Source organism: Seriola lalandi, unplaced genomic scaffold, assembly GCF_002814215.2.
Source record: "Seriola lalandi dorsalis isolate HSWRI2012SDOR001 ecotype SW California unplaced genomic scaffold, Sedor1 jcf7180002054471, whole genome shotgun sequence".
NCBI classification, from domain to species: Eukaryota; Metazoa; Chordata; class Actinopteri; order Carangiformes; family Carangidae; genus Seriola; species Seriola lalandi.
In genome coordinates, this window is record NW_019525024.1 from 53,283 (window position 1) to 74,380 (window position 21,098).

Genomic DNA, 21,098 nt, shown 5'->3' on the forward strand with positions numbered 1-21,098 from the left:
ACAAACATATAAACTTAGATATAAAGACGTGATTAAAAAAAAAAGACATATCAATATCAAATATGAATTCTTAATAGCACAACCTCACACCAAATAAATGTACTTGGGAGCAAACACTTACCACAACTGACTCCATCAGCACCCTGTGTGCAGGGTGTGGCTGCACCACCAGTCTTCTGAGGGGCTCCTCCAGGTGGACGACCATAATCAGGCTGGCCTCTGTCACGTTGTTGTGGGCCTCCAGCTCCACCTGCACCGGACTCCTCTGCTCCTCTACTCCTAGGTTCAGGTCCAGCACTGCATACAGGCTGGGCTCGGCAGCTTTGACCCCAGACCCTGCGCTCGGCCCGGGCCGACAGAGCGACGGGCTGGACGAAAACTCTGATGGACATTCTGACTGGAAGATCACGCTCCGATTACTGCCCCGGCGAGAAGCCTTTGTTACGTAGCGAGACTGGACACAGAGCAGCAGGCGGGTGTCGTTGGGCTGCAGGTACAGGGTGCCATTCTGAGGAAGGGGGTGTAGGATCGTCAAGCCCAGAGGGGGCACTACCCGCAATGGGCATGATGCTGAGGCTGGGTATGATGGCTCAGCAGAAGTCACCTGGATTTGATCAAATTACATTTGGTCATGGTTACGAGGTCAATACAACAGATGTACCAATATAGGACAAATAATTTTACAGACACTTGATGGGTGTTGATTGATTAGTATGTGGTGACAAAAAATATTATGGAGATAAATGGAGATAAATATAAAGATAAATATAAAATATTTATCTCCAAATTATATTAATCTCTATAGACAGATTTAAACATAGAAGATCCTATTACATGTAATTTCATCCAAAGCAAAATTTTAAGTTAATTGCATTTTTACTTTTACAGAAGAATTGATACAGTACATGTTTTACAGTCTTATGTGGCCTCCTCATGTATGTTGATATCTGCCAGATGCATGCTGGGATATGACATGCTGCTTTGATGTCTTACCAGCAGGCTGTAAAGTCCAGGCTGGGATAAACCAGCAGACAGCTGTGCTCCCTGCAGCTGGGTCTCACTGTGTCCCACATAGAGCACTCTGACGGGGCAGACTACTTCCTCCAGCCACCCTCCCTCGCCATCCTCCACCAGTACCTCCATGTCAAGCTCCGGGTCAGGCAGAGGGTCAGCGTCAGGGTCAGCCAAGCTATCTGTTGTCTGTCTTGTGTTGTTGATCCAAAACCACTCCGACTGGTTGAGGGCTAAAACAGGTTGTCGCCACGGTGAGTGTGGGGAGGACTGGCAGCGGAGTAGGGAGGCGGGTCCAGCATCGTGCTGCAGGGCAATGACATCACCACGGGAAACCAGAAGGTCCTCCAGTTGCTCTTGAAGCTGGGAGCAAGAGGGATCGGGAGAGTGTAAGTTACAGGCAAATACAGATGAAAGTCAGGTAGATGAACATAATATTGCACATCACCAACTGTGTGTCTTCTTTATTTAATCAAAACTTAATCTGCGTCTTTTTGTTGCAGTCAAATGGCAGCCCTTGCACAACAGCTGCAGTCCGTTAATTGTTTATCCTATCCGGCTGTAAACACCCTCAAACTAAAGCTGGCCATCATCAAACAGTCATCGGACATTTCTTCTGGGATTTCTGTATTTCCAAAGCAAAAACACTAAAAACTCTGTCCCTGTTTGTGTGGAGGCAAAAAAGTAAATCTCCTCACCACTACATGTGCAGCTGGTCCTGCTGGTAGAGTGAAGACAACCTCATTTTGTAGGGTATAACGGGGCCTCAGCGCCCCAGGGGGCAGGCGGTGAGCGTGGGTGCAGTTAGGACAGGAGGATGGCTGGCAGGGACTAGAGAGGGCCAAGCATCGCAGTTGGAAGGGACACCACTGCTCTGCTCGGGGACAAGAGGGTGGATCACCAGTCCTGGTGTCATTTGGGACACAAACGGCCACTGGAGCGCACACTGGACCTCCACAGCCTGAGACACAAGATGCCTTTTGTTTAAATCATTCATTTTTTATTGAAGTTAGAACATAACACACAACAGAATACAGAACAGACCAAATGTTAACTTTTCCTATTCCCTTGACTCTCTGTTTCTCATTATGCTGCAGAATGACCCTGAATGTCATATTATAATTACTGGATTATTACTGATGCATCACCGTGTAGCAGCATTTTAATATTGTATCTAGTGGAAGTGGAGCTAATTTTATCTCCACCCATTTAATATGTAGATAACTATTATTATTTAATAAGCAGATAACTATTTTATACACTTTTGGGTAGTATGCTCTAGGAAATTGTTTCATGTGTTTTGTAAGTAAAAGTAACTATAGCTGTTGAATAAATATAGTAGAGCAAAAAGCACAATACTTTCCTCTGAAATCTAGTGGAGTAAAAGTATAATAGTATTTTTCTTTTCACCACCTGCTGTAGCCTATTCATATATGCTTATTCCTTATTCTTCTTAATGTATAGTAATAGTTATATTGTAAATAAAATTAGACAAATTGAATTAAAACACAAAGTGATACTTTAAGGAAAAGTACAAAAACACCAGACAAACAAATCTGGATCTAAAGCTGATGCGTCAATGTGGCCACTTTACATCTAACAAGAATTATGGTGCAAAACTGCAGATAAAGGCAATGAATTACTGGATGAAGATTAAATCAAACAAGCAAATCTCTTCAGAACAATGCCAAAAAGTTGTAACTTGGGTAATGTCAGTGTGAAAGATCTGAGTGTGTGTGTTTTGTGTGTTTGTATTCGGAAGATAATTAATGTGCTGGGCTGATATCCACCTTCAAGTGGGGTAGGGCAAACTTGCTTTCTGTATAATTAATAATCCAGATGCATAATCTCATTATCTTTATTGTCTCCTACTGCTGCAGTCACAAAGGTTTACAGAAAACGTGCACCTAGATCTTTAACAAGCTGCTCGCCTCTCTGTGGATTTCTGTTTCTCACATCTTTCACGTGCATCTGCTCTCTGCTCTTCTGTCTGTTGCACATCTTTGCTGCTATGTCTCAGTGGAGATGCAGAAAAAAAAAAACACAGAAAGCATCTCAGTCTTTTGTGCCATGTGCCACGCAGTGTTGCAGTAATGTGTTGTGTATCTGGACAAGGACAGGAAGGAGCTCAGAAGGGAGGTGACCTTGATTGGTCTCATTTCCCTCTTCTGTTTTCCCCCTACTTTCCATTCAAACTCTTCTTTCATGTTCATCTACCTAACAACTTTAGACAAGGCTGGTTGGTGTGTGTGTGTGTGTGTGTGTGTGTGTGTGTGTGTGTGTGTGTGTGTGTGTGTGGGGATGTTTTTGTCTGACAGGAGGTGTGGGTGCAGGTGGCTTATAAGTTTTTTTAACACCTGCTGACACTCATCAGAAATGTGCAGATGTTTTTTTATGCCAAGTCAGTGTTAGAGTGTGTGCGTGTGTGTGTGTGTGTGTGTGTGTGTGTGTGTGTGAGAGAGAGTGTGTTTCTGTGCTTTTGTGTGCGACTCACTGGATAGCAGCAGGTGCAGGCCGGGATAATGACAGTGAGGCCTGTAGGTCTGGAATCGGACGTGGATTTGTGAGCTGAATTCCTGAGTGACGAACTCAAGAGAGGACAGACGACCTGCCTGAACAAAGCTCAGAGATGGGAACAACAGCATCTGAGTCGAGAAAAAAATTCGGGGAAATAGAGAAAACATATAAAGAATTTGACTAAAGAAGGTTTGAGGAAGACAATACGATGTTTAAATGAACAAGCTGAGATTCCTCCTCACCTCTATGCCACTGCTGGGAGGTTGTGGAGCAGAGAGCAGACTGGCTGGGGCACGGAGTAAAGGATTATTGGAGGTAAACACAGCCAGTCCCACCATGTAGATCCCTGCATCTGGAACACGAACTGTAGTGGCAGAATCAGAATTAACTCAAGGTGACAAAGGAGGAGGAAAGATTGAGGGATTTAAAAAGAGGAGAGAAGAAAGAGGCAGCGGAGGCAATTTATATGAAATGATGGAGCAACTGCAGTCGACACAGACTTGAGAAGAGTAGAGAGAGGAAGAAGTGAGAGAGAGAACAACCCTCTGAAGAAACAAGCCAAACAAAGCCAAAGGAAGAACACCTTGGTAGAGCTAGAATGTATCTTCTCATTGCAGACTGACACAAACGCAGAGACAGAATCAAAGAGGGACACGACCAAAGAACCGCAATTAAACCACCAGGCAGGCAGGTAGGCAGTACTCACAATCACACGCACACACACACACACACACACACACACACAAACTACAACTTGCTGCACATCTACAATGAATTTAATGCCATGGCACTGAATTCCTGTTAAGCTTTGAAGGCATCTAGACAGTGCTGGTTTCTCTGACGACTGTTGTACATATTTTGAGAGGAGATCGGCCTCATCAAGGCCCTTCCTATCGAGCAGGCTGATGTCGTCAGTCCGGCTTAACTTCTGCTTGAGCTACGTCAGCACCAAATGAAGTGTTACATCAAATGTTGTTTTAAGTTAACTGCAGAACACGTTCTATTCCAAGATGATAACAAAGTCACTGGCTTTCCATTTTCCTGGCACTGCAGTGGGTTATTTTGCCTGCATCCAGCAATACTTATTCCAACTGAGATTGTTCCCATGTCTTAACATATGTTTAACACCGACTCACCAACATTATGTTGTCCACTTAACATCTAGATGTGGTAAACACTTATTTTGTGTTTGGACATTCAAAATGGCAGCAATTTTACTGCAGCAATCAAACATGATTTGTACTTTTAGTACAACGGTACATATAAATACTTTAAAGAATTAGGCTATGAAGGGTGCTTATTTTCTACAGCTTTCAGAATTGTATGGCCCATGGAAATTTTAATAAATGTAATGTTTTAGTCCTTGACAAGTGCTGTATATTTATACAGATAAAAATTAATTCTGTTCCTTCCTAACCATCTAGTCTGAAAACGTGATCAATCACAGAGACAAATTTGTCTCAGAATATTATTCTGATGTAATCATAGTGCTGAAAATGATGGAGAACGGTCTCTGGATGCTTCTTTCACAAGGAGCAATTTGTATCAATGCCAAGTGTGCTCCAATTATAAATGGTGCTTCAGGGATTCAGTCTTGTGCTTGTGATTAGTTATGAAAAAGGCTGTTTATTTCTATGCTTGTTTGTGCCAGTTAATTTACATAGAACTGATAGTGAAGGCGGCTGAAATCTCAGGTCTTTGCCCCAAACAACTTAGGCACAGAGAGATTTAAGGAACACAGTGTTTGTATTGAATCTGTGCCTCAGTTTTCTTCAGTTTTGAGTGTGGATTTCTAGGTATGTGAACAGCTTTACATTTCGTGTGCATGTGTCAGTGTCACTGTGAATGTATGGAGCTTACCTTGAGGCCTGTACTGGCAGACATAGGCACGCTTGGCATTGCGATGTGGCAGACCCTCCTCTCCCTCTTGTGCCTCTGAGCCGTTTACCCAGTGCAACTTGCCTGAAGAGTTGACATCACTCAAGCCCAGCCACACACCTCGCTCCCTGCGGCAGCAACGGACAGGTAACACACAGATTAAAATGACAACTGCTTGACATTTCGCTTTGTGGCTGCTGAGATCTGGAAAATTGTCTCCTTCACTTGAAACATACAGAGAAAGACACAGAAACAAACATTACCAAATGTAAGAAAAGACAAATTCCACATGAAACTATCTAAGGACATACAAGCAATTCAATGGTAAACAATAATAATAATAATAAAAACATCTTGCATGTCCTTGTGAATATGATCTTCCTGTCAGACAAGGAACAACACTCCACACAAACCTCCTTACACAACACCCAGGCTTGAATCATTTCAACAATCATTTGAATTAGGTCTCAATAAGTGACAATGAAGTTAGTGAATTATGTGCCAGCTTGCCTTCAACAATCGATGATTGCAGGAAAGAGAAAGCATGAAAATGGGATCTGATTGAACCCCAATGGGATGTCACAGAGGCGATGTCAGATATTTAGCATGTCCCTGTGATTGCCAGATTGGGTTCTCACTCCATGAGTCCACTAATGGACTTCCCCCCCTCACCCCCTGCCCCTGCTCCCACTTTTCTTTCTGTCATAAGCTGTTAACTGAAAACAAAATGCCCCCCCCCCACCAAAAGGAAAGTCGCTGTGTGTGCGCAATGATGTACAAACAAATGGCAGAAAATGGAATCAAGTCCATGTCAAAAAATTCACAAGCTATTTATCTGTCTTGTTTTCCTTCTTTCTTTTTTGTCAGACTTTTCTACACTGGCCGACGACTCACATCTGAGAAAACGACATCTAAAAGAGTGGACAAGGGTTAAAAAATACCAGCAGAGGGGGAACAAGAAAAGGGGTCTTTGTAGCAAAAAAAAAAACCCCACAAGGACTGATTAAAAAAAAAGAAGATACTTATATAAGCGAGGGGATGGAGAAACACGAGCAGAGGAGAGATGGGATAAGCTCCATCTGCAGCAGGTGTTTTCTTCCCTCATCCACTTTGAGGGCAGGGTCTCTACCCATTAACACACACACACACACACCATGAACTGTGGACTCCTCCTCCCTGGGTGTTAAAGTTACAATGCAGCTGTGCTTTTACAGATGTGTTTTTTGCAACCTTCTCTGACCTAAACACCAAACACTGGTGGTCTGCAGACCAGCGCAAGGTCAGATACTTTTCTGTTGTAACAAAGCCAAAGCCAAAGCCAGAGTGACGTCCACATATAGTGCATCATACAGATGTGCAGTACAGACAGCAAAGAAACATTAGAGTATTTGTGGAAGTCAAAGCTAATCCCTATGGCTAAGCCTGATGTCACGATCTGTGTGCATGTGAATATGCACTATACTATGTGAGAAAAAAAGCGTTAAAGCATTTTTACACGGTCACAGAATAAACAAAAACAAATGAATAGATGACAAACTCACTTAATCCATGCAGCAAAATTCAAGGTATGAAATTCATAAACAGTGAATAATAAATAATGAAAAGTACTGCCCTTAAAAACAGCCTCATGCCTGAACAACACATGCCTAAACATACAAACAAAAAGAGGCACATTCAATCAAATAAGCCTGAAGGTTCACACAGACATGAAGAGAGAAGCAAGAAAAACACGTTTTACACACATCCCTATCCAAACCATGCACTTTTGAGATTGTCAGTGATTGAAAGTTCAACATCTGTTTTGAGTATTTGTTGTCTGTTTCAGTGTTTCTTTGGCTGTCGCTTCTGCAAACAGACTGCAACATGGTGAGAACTATTAACTTTGTAATGCAAACAGGGATGAAGCATTGTGTCACAGAGCTGGCAGGTTATCTGTTCTGTACCTGCCAACTTTTTGCAGGGCCTGGTCTCTTCTACTGATACCGTATGAATATTGAAGAGCATTAACATGCATAAACATACAACAGTATAGCATAAAATCAGAGGGATGCTGGGGCCCCACTTCTGCTCTCCATACAGGCAGTAAACACTCACTGTGTGACTTTGTGTGCCAGCAGGTTACGCAGTGCATCAATCCTGACTGTTGCCAGATCCCCGCCGCGGTCAGAACACTGTTGTCGAGCGTCGGTCCAGCTCATCTCCCCTGGAACTATCTGGAAACAGTGTGAGGACTCGGCTTGGAACACCCCGTCTTTTGGACAGTGAGGCGAGGCTGGTGGACGACAGACATGAGTCACATGATTTCCCAGATCTTTTGAAGACCCACTTGCAACATCATGGAAAGATGTAATTACTATTTTATTACTAAAAAGATGACCTTCAAAAAACTTGAGCTGACCATCAGCTGCTCAGAGCTCAGAGTGTTGATGTATCTTACCTTTGGCAACTTGGACACCATCCTTTGTGATCTTCCAGTCGACATCCACGTCAACAGAGCCCCAGCTGACAAGTGTGAACTCTAGGCTCTTATTGGCCACAGCGAGAGGTGGACAACGCAGCTCCAGTTTAGGAGGAACTGTCACGATCACTTCTCCGCGTGCAGAGGTCTGAGCATGCATAGAAGTCACAAATATATACGACATAATACTTCAAACATTGAGAAAAATACCTGTTCTTTTATATCGTTGAGAAGAATAAAAAATGATTTCCTATTTTTTCTCTCTCACCTCCTTGTGTCCAGCCCAGGCCATCACACTGACTGGATAATGACCTGGAAGTCCATATTTATGAGCTGCTGTGGTCACCCCTGTTCCTGTAGTGTTGACTCGAGATGAAAGGTCACCAAAGTCCCAGGACAGCGTCACCGGACTGACAGAGGAAGTGGCGGCCAGACTGATGTGGTCATGAACACTGAACACTGGGAGACGCTTCAGTGAGATCGAGAAGTCCACCGCAAACACATCATGAGCCAGAGTCCACCCACATTTCTGTGAATCGAAGGAAACCATGTGAGGAAGAGGAGGTTTTTAAAAGTAAAATAAAATGGTTTTTACTGTTAATTGTTAAGATGTTTGTGGTTTCACTATTATTTTTTATGGTTTTAAATAGAAATGTGGTTTTAATGAAACTTATGAACTTCTCCAATTTAAAATAAACAAATCTTAATTTTCAGTCTGAGTATTGAATAACTTCTCTTGAGTTCCTCTGTAAAGCAATCCTGCAGGAAACTGAATCTGAGGATGTAGAAAAGTCATTCAAGCCACAGAGGGAAGTTGTTGGTAGATTATAGGAAGGCTTAGAGGAAATCCTGAATGATGTGTTTACACACGAAGAAAAAAACCCAGAGAAAGAGGCTACACAAAGGGAGGTCTCCATTACGAGCTGCTCTTTATGATGCAAACACTAAACATCAGAAGCTCTTGCATTGCAATGATTATTATTTGGGTCCACGGTGTGCTTGCTGAGCTACGTACCTTCATAACATGGGGGTTTGTGCATGCAGCAGAACACTGAGATTCACTGATGAAATTGGGCTCAGAGTTTGTGCTGCAGAGACACTCATGCCTTGCCCCCAAACCCCCATAGCGGTGTGATGCAGCAAAACACACACTGTTACACTGTTCACGTGTAAAATTTCCGGGTGTGGAGGAAGAGAAGATAACAAGCTCACTCCGTCCCCCTGCTCCACTGCTGCTGTCCTCAAGACAACCTGCATAGTTTAGACCTGAAGACGAGACGGAGAATTTAAGGGCTTACTTAATATAACTTTAGGCATTCATTATACATACATACATTGTCATCTATAATTCTAACCAGCATCAGACCATCTCTGACAGATGAATGGTTTATTTTTATAATTTCTGAATTTCACAATGATTGCATAATACATTAACATTATTTTTGTCCTTTGATGTGAGTTTTAAACCCAAAAGCAACTAGTAAGTATTAAGCCTGCTTGCTTATCATCAAACATGCACTTGATTGATGTCTTTCTCTCCACGGGCTGAGCCTCTCAGGCATCAGATTATATACTGGCTCAAAAGCAGCTCACATCTTATTGGGACTAATAACTGCGAAAGAGACTTCATTTAGTGCAACAAAGTTCCCACACTATCCTGAATACATAAGTGAATTTTTGTGACTTGGAAAATTTACAAGTGTTAGCGTGTATTTGTTTCATACCACAGGTGAGCAGGCTGACATTCAACAGGGGTTGGTGGCGGAGCTCAGGAGGGTGTTTGCAGAGCATGGCGTCCGGACGCCGAACTCGTACACCTTTCTCCTGGAGCCAGCTGACCAACCGGAACAGCTTACAGTCGCACTCAAAGGGGTTACTGCTCAGGTCACTGGAGGAGGGGACAAGGTGGAAGAATTGACTGGATGAGTAATGGTGTGATATGGCGGCGCTCACAGAAACACGAGGGGCTGAGTCCCACTGACACCACTGTTAATAATACTGTATGTGCCATTAAAACTCACATTACTTTCAGCAACATGTTGGTAAATGGTACTTGAAACAGCTAAACTGGCCACAACAACGTAAACCTAAATAAGATACTGGAGCACATGATTCACTTTAGCAGGTGCAAATAACAGGTATATCAGGTACTTCAAATGATAGTTGAACTGTTAGTCACAACAAAGATGGCAGTCTAAGTGTGATTAGCTTTAATAGATAATTTGTAAGTGCTGAAATTGCATAAAATAGTGTGTGAGATGAAGTAAAGTTACAAATTTCATCTTTTGCATTAAAATAATGCTGCAACATCTTACAAAATGCACTTGTTTGCTGACCAAATTGTGTTAAATGAGAAATATCAGTTAACTAACGGTTAGCACCTGCCAAAAGCTTTAAAAGATCCCTTTCAACAAAAATAAAATTATAGATGTTGTATCTGTTTAGCTAGCACACTAGCCACAATAACGGCAGACATCTGGAGGGCAGGCAGCCGGCGGTAGTTACTTTAAGTAGCATTGCAGCTCCAATGTGTAAAACGGTTAATTAAAGCATTATGTCAATATTGGAAGATAGAAAGTGTAGTTAGATATGGCACCTTTGGCAGAACTAGGCTAGCTCGCTCCCCTCGCTCACAGACTTTTTCCTCAGCAGACATTTTGACCTCTCATGGCAAAAAAAACACAGGTGTTATTAATAACATTAATTTTTGCTCTGCTCCAATGAAGTGTCCCTAAGTCATGACAGTGACAAGTATGTACACTACCGGCCCTCTGAAACTGGCATGACTTGATGGACAACAGTCATTATTAAAAACCTGTGTTTTTCCTGCTGTGATTTATCAAGATGTCAGCCATAAAAAAGGTGTATTCCTTTAAATGATGTAAGAGAAAGAAAGAGCCAGGGGAAGGAGGCATAATGACACAAGGTATGAAAGGAAATTATGGGATAAGAAGAAGCAGCAGCAATGGGAATGACAGATGAAAAGGAGAAAAAAAAATATTGAGGAAACATGGGGAGAAAGGGGGTTAAGTGGTGAATATATGGAACAAGAGATGGAAGCAATAAGATTACATAACATGTCTTACAGCTTGTTACCGAGTTGCCCGTTTAGCTGCGCTCAGCTCCAGACTTTGCACAAGAACAAATCTTTTCTCATCTAAAAGACCTGGTGAGGGATAATTACTACTCACTACCTCCCACTCCAGTCTGAAATAAAGCTTCATTCATCTTGTGTGTAGGCGAGTTAACTGGAAAAATGCTGCTTATTTAAGCATGTGTGATCAGATGTATGTGTTTGTACAAATGCTGTGTGTGTGTGTGTGTGTGTGTGTGTATATAAATAGGTTCCAATTATATTTGATTCATCATTTCATATTTTTATATCTATTGGGGAGAAGAAAGACAAAGAGATACAAGAAGACTAACAGTGAATGGTGATTACTTACATTTGAGTTAAATTGCATAGATTGTCGCATATTCTCTCTTCTATGGTGGTGATTTGGTTTTTGCTCAAATCGCTGATGGAAAAAAAACAGACAAATCACTGTTGACATTAAAACAAAACTTTTTTTAAATGCACTAATTTGTGACAATGACCATGATACATATCATATTTCGGCAAGATCGATGCACTGTGAATTTGTCATTGACTAAAAAAAGCCAATAACTGAATCATTAGATGAATGAATTATCCAACTGTTAATAGATGCAGTTATGCAAAATGACTTTTAGATTTGTGTTTATCAAAGAAATTCATGCATTCTCACGTCCTCTTTACACAAAAATGACTCATATCACTTGCATATACAGCACATTCAGAAAGTGTTCAGACCCCTTTCATTTTCACACATTTTGTTATGTTGCAGTCTTGTGCTAATATTTAAAAAGAATCGTTTTTTCCCCTCATCAATTCACTTAATACCCCAATAACAAATTTAAAACACGACTTTAAAAATTTTGGCAAATGTAAGGAGAAACTAAAATATGACAATGGCATAAATATTCACACCCTTTACTCAGGACTTAGTTGAAACACCTTTGGCAGCGATTACAGCCTCAAGTCATCTTGGGTATGATGCAGCAGGCTTTTCACACCTGGATTTGGGGATTTTCTGCTGTTTTTCTCTGCACATCCTCTCAAACTCAGTCAGGTTTGAATGGGACCGTCAGTGGACAGCAGGTCTCTCCAGTAATGTTCGATTGGGTTCAAGTCAGAGCTCTGACTGGGCCACTCAAAGACACTCAGAGTTGTTCCTAAGCTCCTCTTGTGTTGTCTTGGCTGTGTGGTCAGGGTCATTGTCCTGTAGGAAGATGAATCATTGGCTCAATCTGAAATCCTGAACGCTCTGGATCAAGTTTTCATTCAGGATATCTCTGTACTTTGCTCTGTTCAGCCTTCCCTCAACCCTGATCAGTCTCCCCCACAGCGTGATGCCGCCACCACCATGCTTCACTGATGGGATGGTATTGGGCAGGTGATGAGTTGCCTGGTTTCCTCCATACACGACGCTTAGAACTGAGGCAGAACAGTTCAATCATGGTTTCATCAGACTAAAGGATCTTGTTTCTCACTCCTTTAGGGTTATTTTACAAACTCCAAGCGGCTTTCATGTGTCTTTCACTGAAGTGAGGCATCCGTCTGGCCACTCTGCAATAAAGCCCAGATTGGTGGAGTGCTGCAGTGTTGGTTGTCCTTCTGGAAGTTTGTCTCAGTTTGTGCTCTTGGGAAGAACCTTCAATGCAGCAGAAATGTTTTTGTAAGCTCCCCTAGGTCCATGCCTTAACACAATCCTGTCTCTGAGCTCTGTACGCAGCTCCTCATGGCTTTGTTTTTGCTTTGATATACATAGGGTTAGGGTTAGGGCTAAATTTAAAGTGTCATAGCAAAGTGTCTGTGTACTTATGTCAATGTGATATTTTAGTTTTTCCTTGGTAATACAGTTGGAAAAAAATCTGCAGTTCTGTTTTCACTTTGTCATTATGTGGTATTGAGTGTAGATTGATGAGGAAAAAACTTTTTTTTTCTTTTTTGTCAAAAAAATCCAAGGGGTCTGAACACTTTCTGAACACAAAACACGACTGAATGATTGAATAAAAACATAATTTATATCCCAAAAAATTGAAGTACAGAGTAACAGATAACATTTCAAACGTTTGATGCTTCTACCATTCTGCTCTCCAGCTTTGTTTCCATGCTTCTATTTCTTGTCCTTTACTCCTCACTCCCTCCTCTCCCTTTCCATCTCCACTCATGATCTCCTTCTCCCTCCCTCTCTCCTCCATGCAGTAGGCTACATAATGGGGCCGTTGTGTGGTGGTTTTGGAAGGAACTGATGGAAACCACCAGAGTCCTCTCTCATCTCACACACACACACACACACACACACACACACACACACACACGCACACACACACACACACACACACACACACACACACGCTTAAACACCCATTCAATGGGTGGAAGAAATAAGGTAATGGATGGAGGAAGGGAGGGATGGACAGATGGAGAGAGGGATAGAAGGACGTAGTGGGAGCCTGGAGCAGTAAGCTGTAATTGAACTTAATCGTGCAGTGATTGGTGTGCGTGCATGCATGTGTGGGTATGTGTGTGTGTGTGTTTTCTGTGAATGCTCTCTGGCCTAGCTAGCTTACTCCTGGGATTTCTGCCTACTTAAATCCAGACTAAACCAAGCCGTTCTCTCTCCTGCTTTCTTTTTCATCTTCCTCAGTCTCCCTTACTCTCCTTTCCTCCACTCACAACCTTGACATTGCCAGGTCCTCATCTTCTCAAGACTTTGTACTCACAGGACTGACAGTGGTCCACAGCAGAACACCCCTCTGGGGAGAACATTGATCCTATTCCCTTGAAGATACCTGACACATAGATGATACATAGATGTTCATATGTAGTTAGATGGATTGACAGAGGTGCAGATAGATAGATCGATTGGGTATAAATTAAATTGTATGAACACTCAAACACAGAATGCTTTGTGTACTTACAGCTCTCGGAGGCCGGTGAGACGAACTAACAGGCTGGTATCAAGGGAGGAGATGTGGTTCTTGGAAAGATCTCTGTGGAAACAAACCAAACATATCCATACTTAAAATGAATGCTAGGGCAAGGTGATTGCATACACATACATTGACTTACACACAGTATCATTGAAGGTTAATGTGATTGGGTAAGTGCTGGGAAACGAAATGTAATAATAGCAAAGAAGAGAGAAAGTGAAACATTTAGCTCATGTGAAAAGGGGAGGAGATAAATAAAACCAGACACTCTAAATATGTAAGTGGATGTGCCAAACAACACAATACCAAAGAAGAAACAATGGAGAATTTTCTGGTTAATTCTGCCTTAGCGATGACACATTAACTGCTGTTTTCGGCTAAAAATGTCTTACATCATAACTATTAAAAGGTTTTAGGAAGAACAAAAATAGTTTTGTTCAAAATAGGTGACCCTTGACTTTTTCAGTTCATCCACTCAATGCTTTTGACAAAAGGTTCAGTGAACTTTCCTAACTTATAAAATTGCCTTTTGTTGGATGGCAGCTAGCAGAGAGTGACGTCAACTGTGTGGGGCAAGAGGGGGATGACACTCGCATGGACCCTAAAGCCACCGGGACATGCCAAGTAATGCGTCATTCTTTTACTAAAATTGAATAATGAAAATCACCTGAATCAAACCCCGTGCCCCCAGTTTATGATTCAAGCTTCCTGTTAAACATTAAAAGTCTCCAACACAATGCAGAGATAACCCTGATGATGTCATTTTCTCAAACTTCAGAAAGAAAGCTTCTCCAGAGGCACAGAGGGCAATATGTTATTGTGTCACAGGCTCAGTAGTACTCCCCATGAGGAGCACATGATGTGAAATGATGCCACGCAGCTTTACATCTACTGTTAGAATCAGGACATGTGAGATGGCTACTAATGTGATTAGTAGTTTCATTTGGGAGTTTATGAGTTACTGAGATTAATTTTTTAATCAAACAATACGAAATAAACCCGTGTGTGTCGGGCTGCAAATGAAAGGCAGTAGAGGATGGCTAATGAGAAAACTGTATCGTAAATGTCACTTGGTCAGATTCACATGTTGTTCACACACGTATTGCACTTCAGGAAATCACAGTCATCCTTATTCATTAGTCGTCTGCAAAACAACACATCAAGATGACGGAAGTTTTTGTCTTTCATCCTTCTGCTTTTTCAGTTCTGCTCTTTCACACAGTAGGTATAATCGTTCACATGCACACCTTCACACATTCCTCCTCCTTTCACAGCGACAAGAGGAGAGAAGAAGAGATGAAAGACGAGCAGAACGGTGAGAACCAGATTACAGGGTTTACTTTGCAACTCAACATGATCTCAGGAATTACCCAAATAATCTTCTGTATAACTTTTAGCTACTTTTATAATGCAAACTTTGAGGAGCAAATATGCAGATGAGAGTGAGTAAAAATTTGGGAGTAAAAGTTCAGGACATTTATTGCATGATTGCATAGACACACACAGTTTTCATGTGCAACACTTTCTTTCTTCTTTATTTATGGCCTTCTGATTTTTTAGTAATGCCCTGTAATTCCAATATAGGATTGTTTTGAGTGTTGCTGTAAAATGTCAAAAATACGCAAAAGAACTTGATCAATTGATATCAGCCTGTTTAAGACAAATATCTTTGATAAGGATCCGTTAAATCTGATCAGTAAAGAAATGTGACCAACATATGTACTATGAGTGGGACATTTTACAGTTGAAAAGTAAAGTGTTTATCTCTATATAACAGTTCCTTGTTGCTCTACTTTAATATCAGGCAAGAGTCATGCCATAAAAAACGAAACAGTATCTTTAACAAGCTAATATCGGTCGACATATGAGCTTGACGTATTGGTCCGGCTCTAATGATATGTATACATGCTGCCATACTGTACACTGCATACACAGTGTTAACAGTATGAAGAGTATACAGAAACTAAACAAGAGTTTAGTTGAAGTCAGTGTGAAACCAAAATATAAATGAGTCAGGAAGTGAGAAAAACTGAATTGGTTGAGCTGTGTGGATGAGTTGCCAAGACAAACAAGTAGAGGAGAGGAGGAAGTAGGACAGAGCGGAGCGTTGTTAAGTGGCCTCAGTCTCCTCTGTGAGCCTTCACAGCAAAGCCTCAGCTGCACGTGAGAACGATGAGACAATACGAGAAAAGAAGAAGAAAAAAAAACAAGGAGCCAGATGACAAGAAGCCAGAGGTTGTGAGAGGACAAAAAGCACTGTGCATGTGTGTGTGTGTGCATGTGTGTGTGTTTGTGTGTGTGTTTGTGTGTGTGAGGCAACAAGATAGTGCCTGAAGAACAGCAATAATCTAATATTGAAAAAGTTGTACAACCATGCTGATCCATATCTTTACTTATAGTGTGTGTTCAGTAGAAACTAATTAAAAATCGACAATTTACATCGGGGAAATGTGTATATGAGTTTGAGTGTATGGGAGTACACAATTCAACACACACAATTCTCTCTCCTCTCTCTCTCTCTCTTTCTTTCTTTGTGTGTGAGTGTGTGTGTGTGTGTGTGAACAGAGCAGGACGCCCATTCCCAAAAGGAAACATCTGTACATTCCAGACAAGCTGTGTAAGAAAGATGGAGAGTAAGAGAGAGAGAGAGAGAGAGAGAGAGAGAGAGAGAGAGAGAGACAGAGAGAGAGAGAGTCCTCCTCTGCTAAATCCATCAACAGATGAAACAGGACAGCAGAAAGACGCTCCACCCACGAGCTGATCATTCACACATTAGGGTGACACCTTATGTAATGCTCTCCACATCTATACCAGGTGTGTGTGTGTGTGTGTACTAATCAACTGTATATGAAAACTTTCTTACTGACCAAATCGGCAACACTGCATAGACCAGAGGATATTAAGTTGAGAGAGAGAGAGGAGAGAGCGAGAGAGAGAGGAGAGAGCGAGAGAGAGGGAGAGAAAGAGTGTGTGTACGTGTGTTTAACATGACAATATAATGTGACCTTCACCATGTCTATTACCAACAGGCTCCTGTTCTCTCAGCTACCTCTGGCCACACATGGTTTTACTTACACACACACACACACACACACACACACACACAAAAACACAGAGCACACATATGGTTCTGTTTTACTGACGGTGTGGCCAATGATCTAACCACTCCTTATAAGGCCTGTCTGGTGCCACTTATTCTGAGCCGGAGGATGAGAACACACACACACACACACACACACACACACACACACACACACACACACACACACAGTCCTCATTGACTACTTGGGCAGAGGGAATGACAAAAAATATGAATTGAGGAAAAGATAAATCTGCAGAAATTGCAGGGGAAAAAAAGACAAAGAAAGTCACTCAAGAAGACTGATATCTGTTTGATTTCATCCGTCTCCAATCTCCAAATAAGAACAAAAAAGGAGAGACTTTGGTGACGAAAACTCTGATGTAGTTCTGATTGTATCTGGACAGATTGGTATCTGCTGCATCGTGGTGGTGAGGTGGTCCAAGTCCCTGTAAGTGAAGGCCAGTGCTCCACTAACCCACTAAACACAGACTGCTCTGTGGTCGCTTTCATCCCCCTCAGCAACGCTGCCTGATTCCCTCCTTTCCCCACACACTCAATTTCTTTCCTATTTTTCTCCCTGTTGCTCTGCTGCTTTGTTTATATCCAGAGGCTGGGCAGACCTATAGGAGTCTGACGGGAAGGGGAGAAATGCAAAAGTATAAGAGGAGTTAAAGATGATGGAGTTAGAGGAGAACACAGGTGAGAAAAGGAAGCAGAGGAGAAATTGGGGGGGACCGGGAGTGACTGACACAGGCCAAGACTGGAGAACAATCGCCCTACTGTGGGCTGCCAGCCAGCACCTCATGCCTGAGACAGGGGTGAGGGGGTGGACAAAATCTCAGGAGTAGCTGGGTACTTTCCCTACTGCAAGAAGAGAGGCAGAATGAAATTAGGGGAATGGGGCGAGGAGCTAGGGAGAACGGGGTTGTTGATTGAAGAGATTTGGTCTAAAAAGCCTAACATTTTGCTACACAGTCTGGCTGGCTGGGTCACAAACACTCCTCTCCTCTCCTCTTTAGAACATTCTGTCCATTTTTCCAGCTGCTGCTGCCTGGGTTGTCTGGTGTCCAGCTGGCAAGTGAAGGGCAGCTGTGTGCAGCGGTTTAACACACTTGCTCAAAGAACGACGCACTCACATATACACACTTTTACATGCTGTCAATGCATAAAGGAAAAACAAAAAATCTGTGATGCTGTCATACACTCATTGCTCACTCTTTTTCTGGTAAACTACTTTGCGTGAGTTTCACTTATCTTGAAGTCATAAACTGTGGGCTTAAACCAAAATGGATCTCAGGCCTGAAGCACTTCTGGGGTGTGATTACAAAAAGGAAAAAAACCAACTTGTTATTATTTCAGTGAAGCATAATTTCAGCGAAAACGGAAATCAGTAACTATATTTCATTGACGTTAAACTGGAAGAACTCTTAACATAACTCAAAATCAAATACCAAAGTCAAGTTTGACATTTCTTTCCCACTTGTTTTTATCAATTTACACACAACACAACTGAATGGTAATACCAGGAAAAAAAAACTGGTAAAGATCCCTCACAACTTGGCAGCAAATGGAAACAAATGTTTTGAGTAAACAATGGCGTAGTGGGACCTGCTTCTACTCCTACTTGTCTTGTTTTATTTCTGACGGGGTGGATGCATCATCCGCACATTGCTGCAGTCTACTGAAGGCACTCAACAACAACAAAAGTGTCTCCCAAAAACTGTAACGCAATATAACAAGCACCAGTAAGCTGTCATCAGCTGAGATTTCTCGATCAATATCAACCATCATATTGAAACAGAAGTCACAAAGTGCTTCACAATAAAAGATAAAAGTGAAAATAAGACACACACTGGAAAATAATATTCTGTTAAAAGGAAAACACCAAAAGCTGACTAAAATAATAATAATATACAGTATATATATAGATAGGACAAATAAATAGGACAGGAAAATTGAGCACACAAAAGCACTTTGTAATTAAGTGTGTAGAAAAAAGCCACACATAGGCTACTTATCTAAACCAGCTAATAACAAAATAGAATAATGATGGATATTAACTTCTCTCTGTCATTCTCCTCTTCAAAATCATATGTTCACCTTGTCAAAGCACTGTACAAGCTGCACTCATACTCACCCTATGTTTTGTTTTTAATAAATACTAGTTTGGAGCAGAAAATTATATATGCTTGGTTTTTATGTGTTTGTAATGTTTATACATCTGTCCCATGGTCATTTGAATTGAAAAATAAAAATGTTAGGGAGGGCTGCTATTTGCATTTGATCTTTGGCTGGAGAGATATGTGACATATATATGTGATATGTGAAAAATGATAATGCAAAACAGTGCCAATCGTCCTGAATTTATTTGTCACCTTTGTGCCACAGTAACATGCAATTGGATTGTTAAATGTTGAACGCAATTATCATTAATTTTATGTTACCTTTATACATTAAATTTGACTTCAATGACAAACTGCTGTTTATAATTAGATTTTATATGGCAGAAATCTAGAAATAAGGACAGGCCAAATTTAAAAATACAGCCGCCATCCTACAGCTCTCCCCTCGGGCAAGTGCTTCATACAGCGACACAGCTGCACCCGTGAGCCTTTGGCTATGGTTAGCAGAAGCTAAGCTAAACTATTAGCAACATTCAACATAGCCACTCATGGCCATTGTCCACACGTGGTCCTGACCTTTTTATTCTTTAATTTTTGGGCCGTCAGGTCCATGCTAGCAGCTGCGTGAGGCTGCACTCAGGCCTAGCTGTGAGTTGAGCTAATGTCAGCATGCTAACATGCTCACAAACACAATGCTAATGCTAATGTACACAATGTCGGAAAAACACCTGTTATTCTGATTTAGGCGTATTCATGCACTTTTCCAAGGTGGTTAGCTCTAGTGCTAACCTTGAAGTTAAATCAGCCAAAATGAGCTTCTTTTGTTGTGTTACGTAGTTTTAGCAGTTACAAATAAAAAGTTCCCCAAAAATTTGTTGAATGGATTGTATTGGTGTTAATATTGGGTTTTATTTTGATGTAACTGTCAGCTGTGGTGCATTTGCAGCCATTCTAGCAGCATGTCTATACTTCTTTTCTCCAAGTGAGAGACTCAGCTGCTTGCAAGAACAGTTTAAAACATGTAGGCAGCTAGATGTTTACCATGGTCATGTCTGAAATCACTTCCTAATTCCCATAGTCATTACTCATAAGATATTCAGTAGTTTATAGTAAGGAGTAAATTTAGATTTCAAACACTTATGTATCATCATCATTTTGCAACTTCGCCGACAAGTGTTGCACAAGTTTTCATGACTATAAAATGCGACGAATAGCATTAGGGGAGTATAAGCATAAAGGCCCCAGGCAATCATACTGTGTGTGCAGGGAGTTGTAGAAAACAGCACTATAGTCTAATTTATCTTATGTTTGCTAAAGTGGGAAGCTTAACATAAACTGATGCAATGAACAAGTGAAATAGAAAGGGCAGAGCAAGCAGAGAGCACATTAATGAAGTGTGTCATATAGGAGTTAAATAAGCCTCCAACATCATCGAAACAAGCAGAGCGTCAGCCACCCTGGAAGCACAGAGGTCTGCTGCTGCTGCCGGCAAAATCTGTAGTGAAGATGAGGACTTCTTCAGCTTCAGCTTCCTCCACACCATGAGCTCGGAGACAGCATGCAGCACTTCATCAGTTCACTGTGCTCTCTGCTCGTTCTGCTTGTGTTCCTTGTTGCATCAGTTTCTTCTGCGGCTTTCAGGTTCACTGGCATGAAATAAATGAGACTTTTTTTTGGCCTCCCTCCCTCACAGATCCAGAGACATGGATCCTCTGTAGACTTACAAATGGGAGGATTGAGTTCCATTTTTCTTTTAATTGTGCATCAGAAAATGACAAGGGACATGGACTGCATGTACACTGCCTGTTTAGTATTGGCTGCCAAATGTGCATTCCTTAACTTGAAAACTGAGATGCAAAACAGGCTTTTTGTTATGAATATAAATGGTATCATGACATTGAATGAAAATTTTACATACTTCTGATTTACATGTCATTAGAATTTTGGCAAGGTTGTAATTCCACAGTTTAGAGGCTAACAATCCAGTTTTCCATTTTCAGCCTCAAAAACC

At 41.5% G+C, this 21,098-nt stretch overlaps 1 protein-coding gene across 1 annotated transcript in view; it reads right to left on the minus strand.

Moving 5' to 3' along the window:
• The window catches only part of pkd1a (polycystic kidney disease 1a), a 68,872-nt gene that overhangs the window by 37,455 nt on the left and 10,319 nt on the right, over positions 1-21,098 (minus strand). Inside the window, exons 2-15 of the mRNA XM_023411861.2 lie at positions 13,871-13,942; positions 13,673-13,741; positions 11,311-11,382; positions 9,589-9,752; positions 8,880-9,130; positions 8,133-8,393; positions 7,844-8,012; positions 7,501-7,678; positions 5,389-5,534; positions 3,771-3,892; positions 3,506-3,656; positions 1,710-1,972; positions 994-1,374; positions 122-604 (exon numbers count right to left, since the gene is read on the minus strand). Coding sequence (XP_023267629.1) covers positions 122-604; positions 994-1,374; positions 1,710-1,972; positions 3,506-3,656; positions 3,771-3,892; positions 5,389-5,534; positions 7,501-7,678; positions 7,844-8,012; positions 8,133-8,393; positions 8,880-9,130; positions 9,589-9,752; positions 11,311-11,382; positions 13,673-13,741; positions 13,871-13,942 — 2,782 coding nt within the window. The remainder of the gene's footprint in view (positions 1-121; positions 605-993; positions 1,375-1,709; positions 1,973-3,505; positions 3,657-3,770; positions 3,893-5,388; positions 5,535-7,500; positions 7,679-7,843; positions 8,013-8,132; positions 8,394-8,879; positions 9,131-9,588; positions 9,753-11,310; positions 11,383-13,672; positions 13,742-13,870; positions 13,943-21,098) is intronic.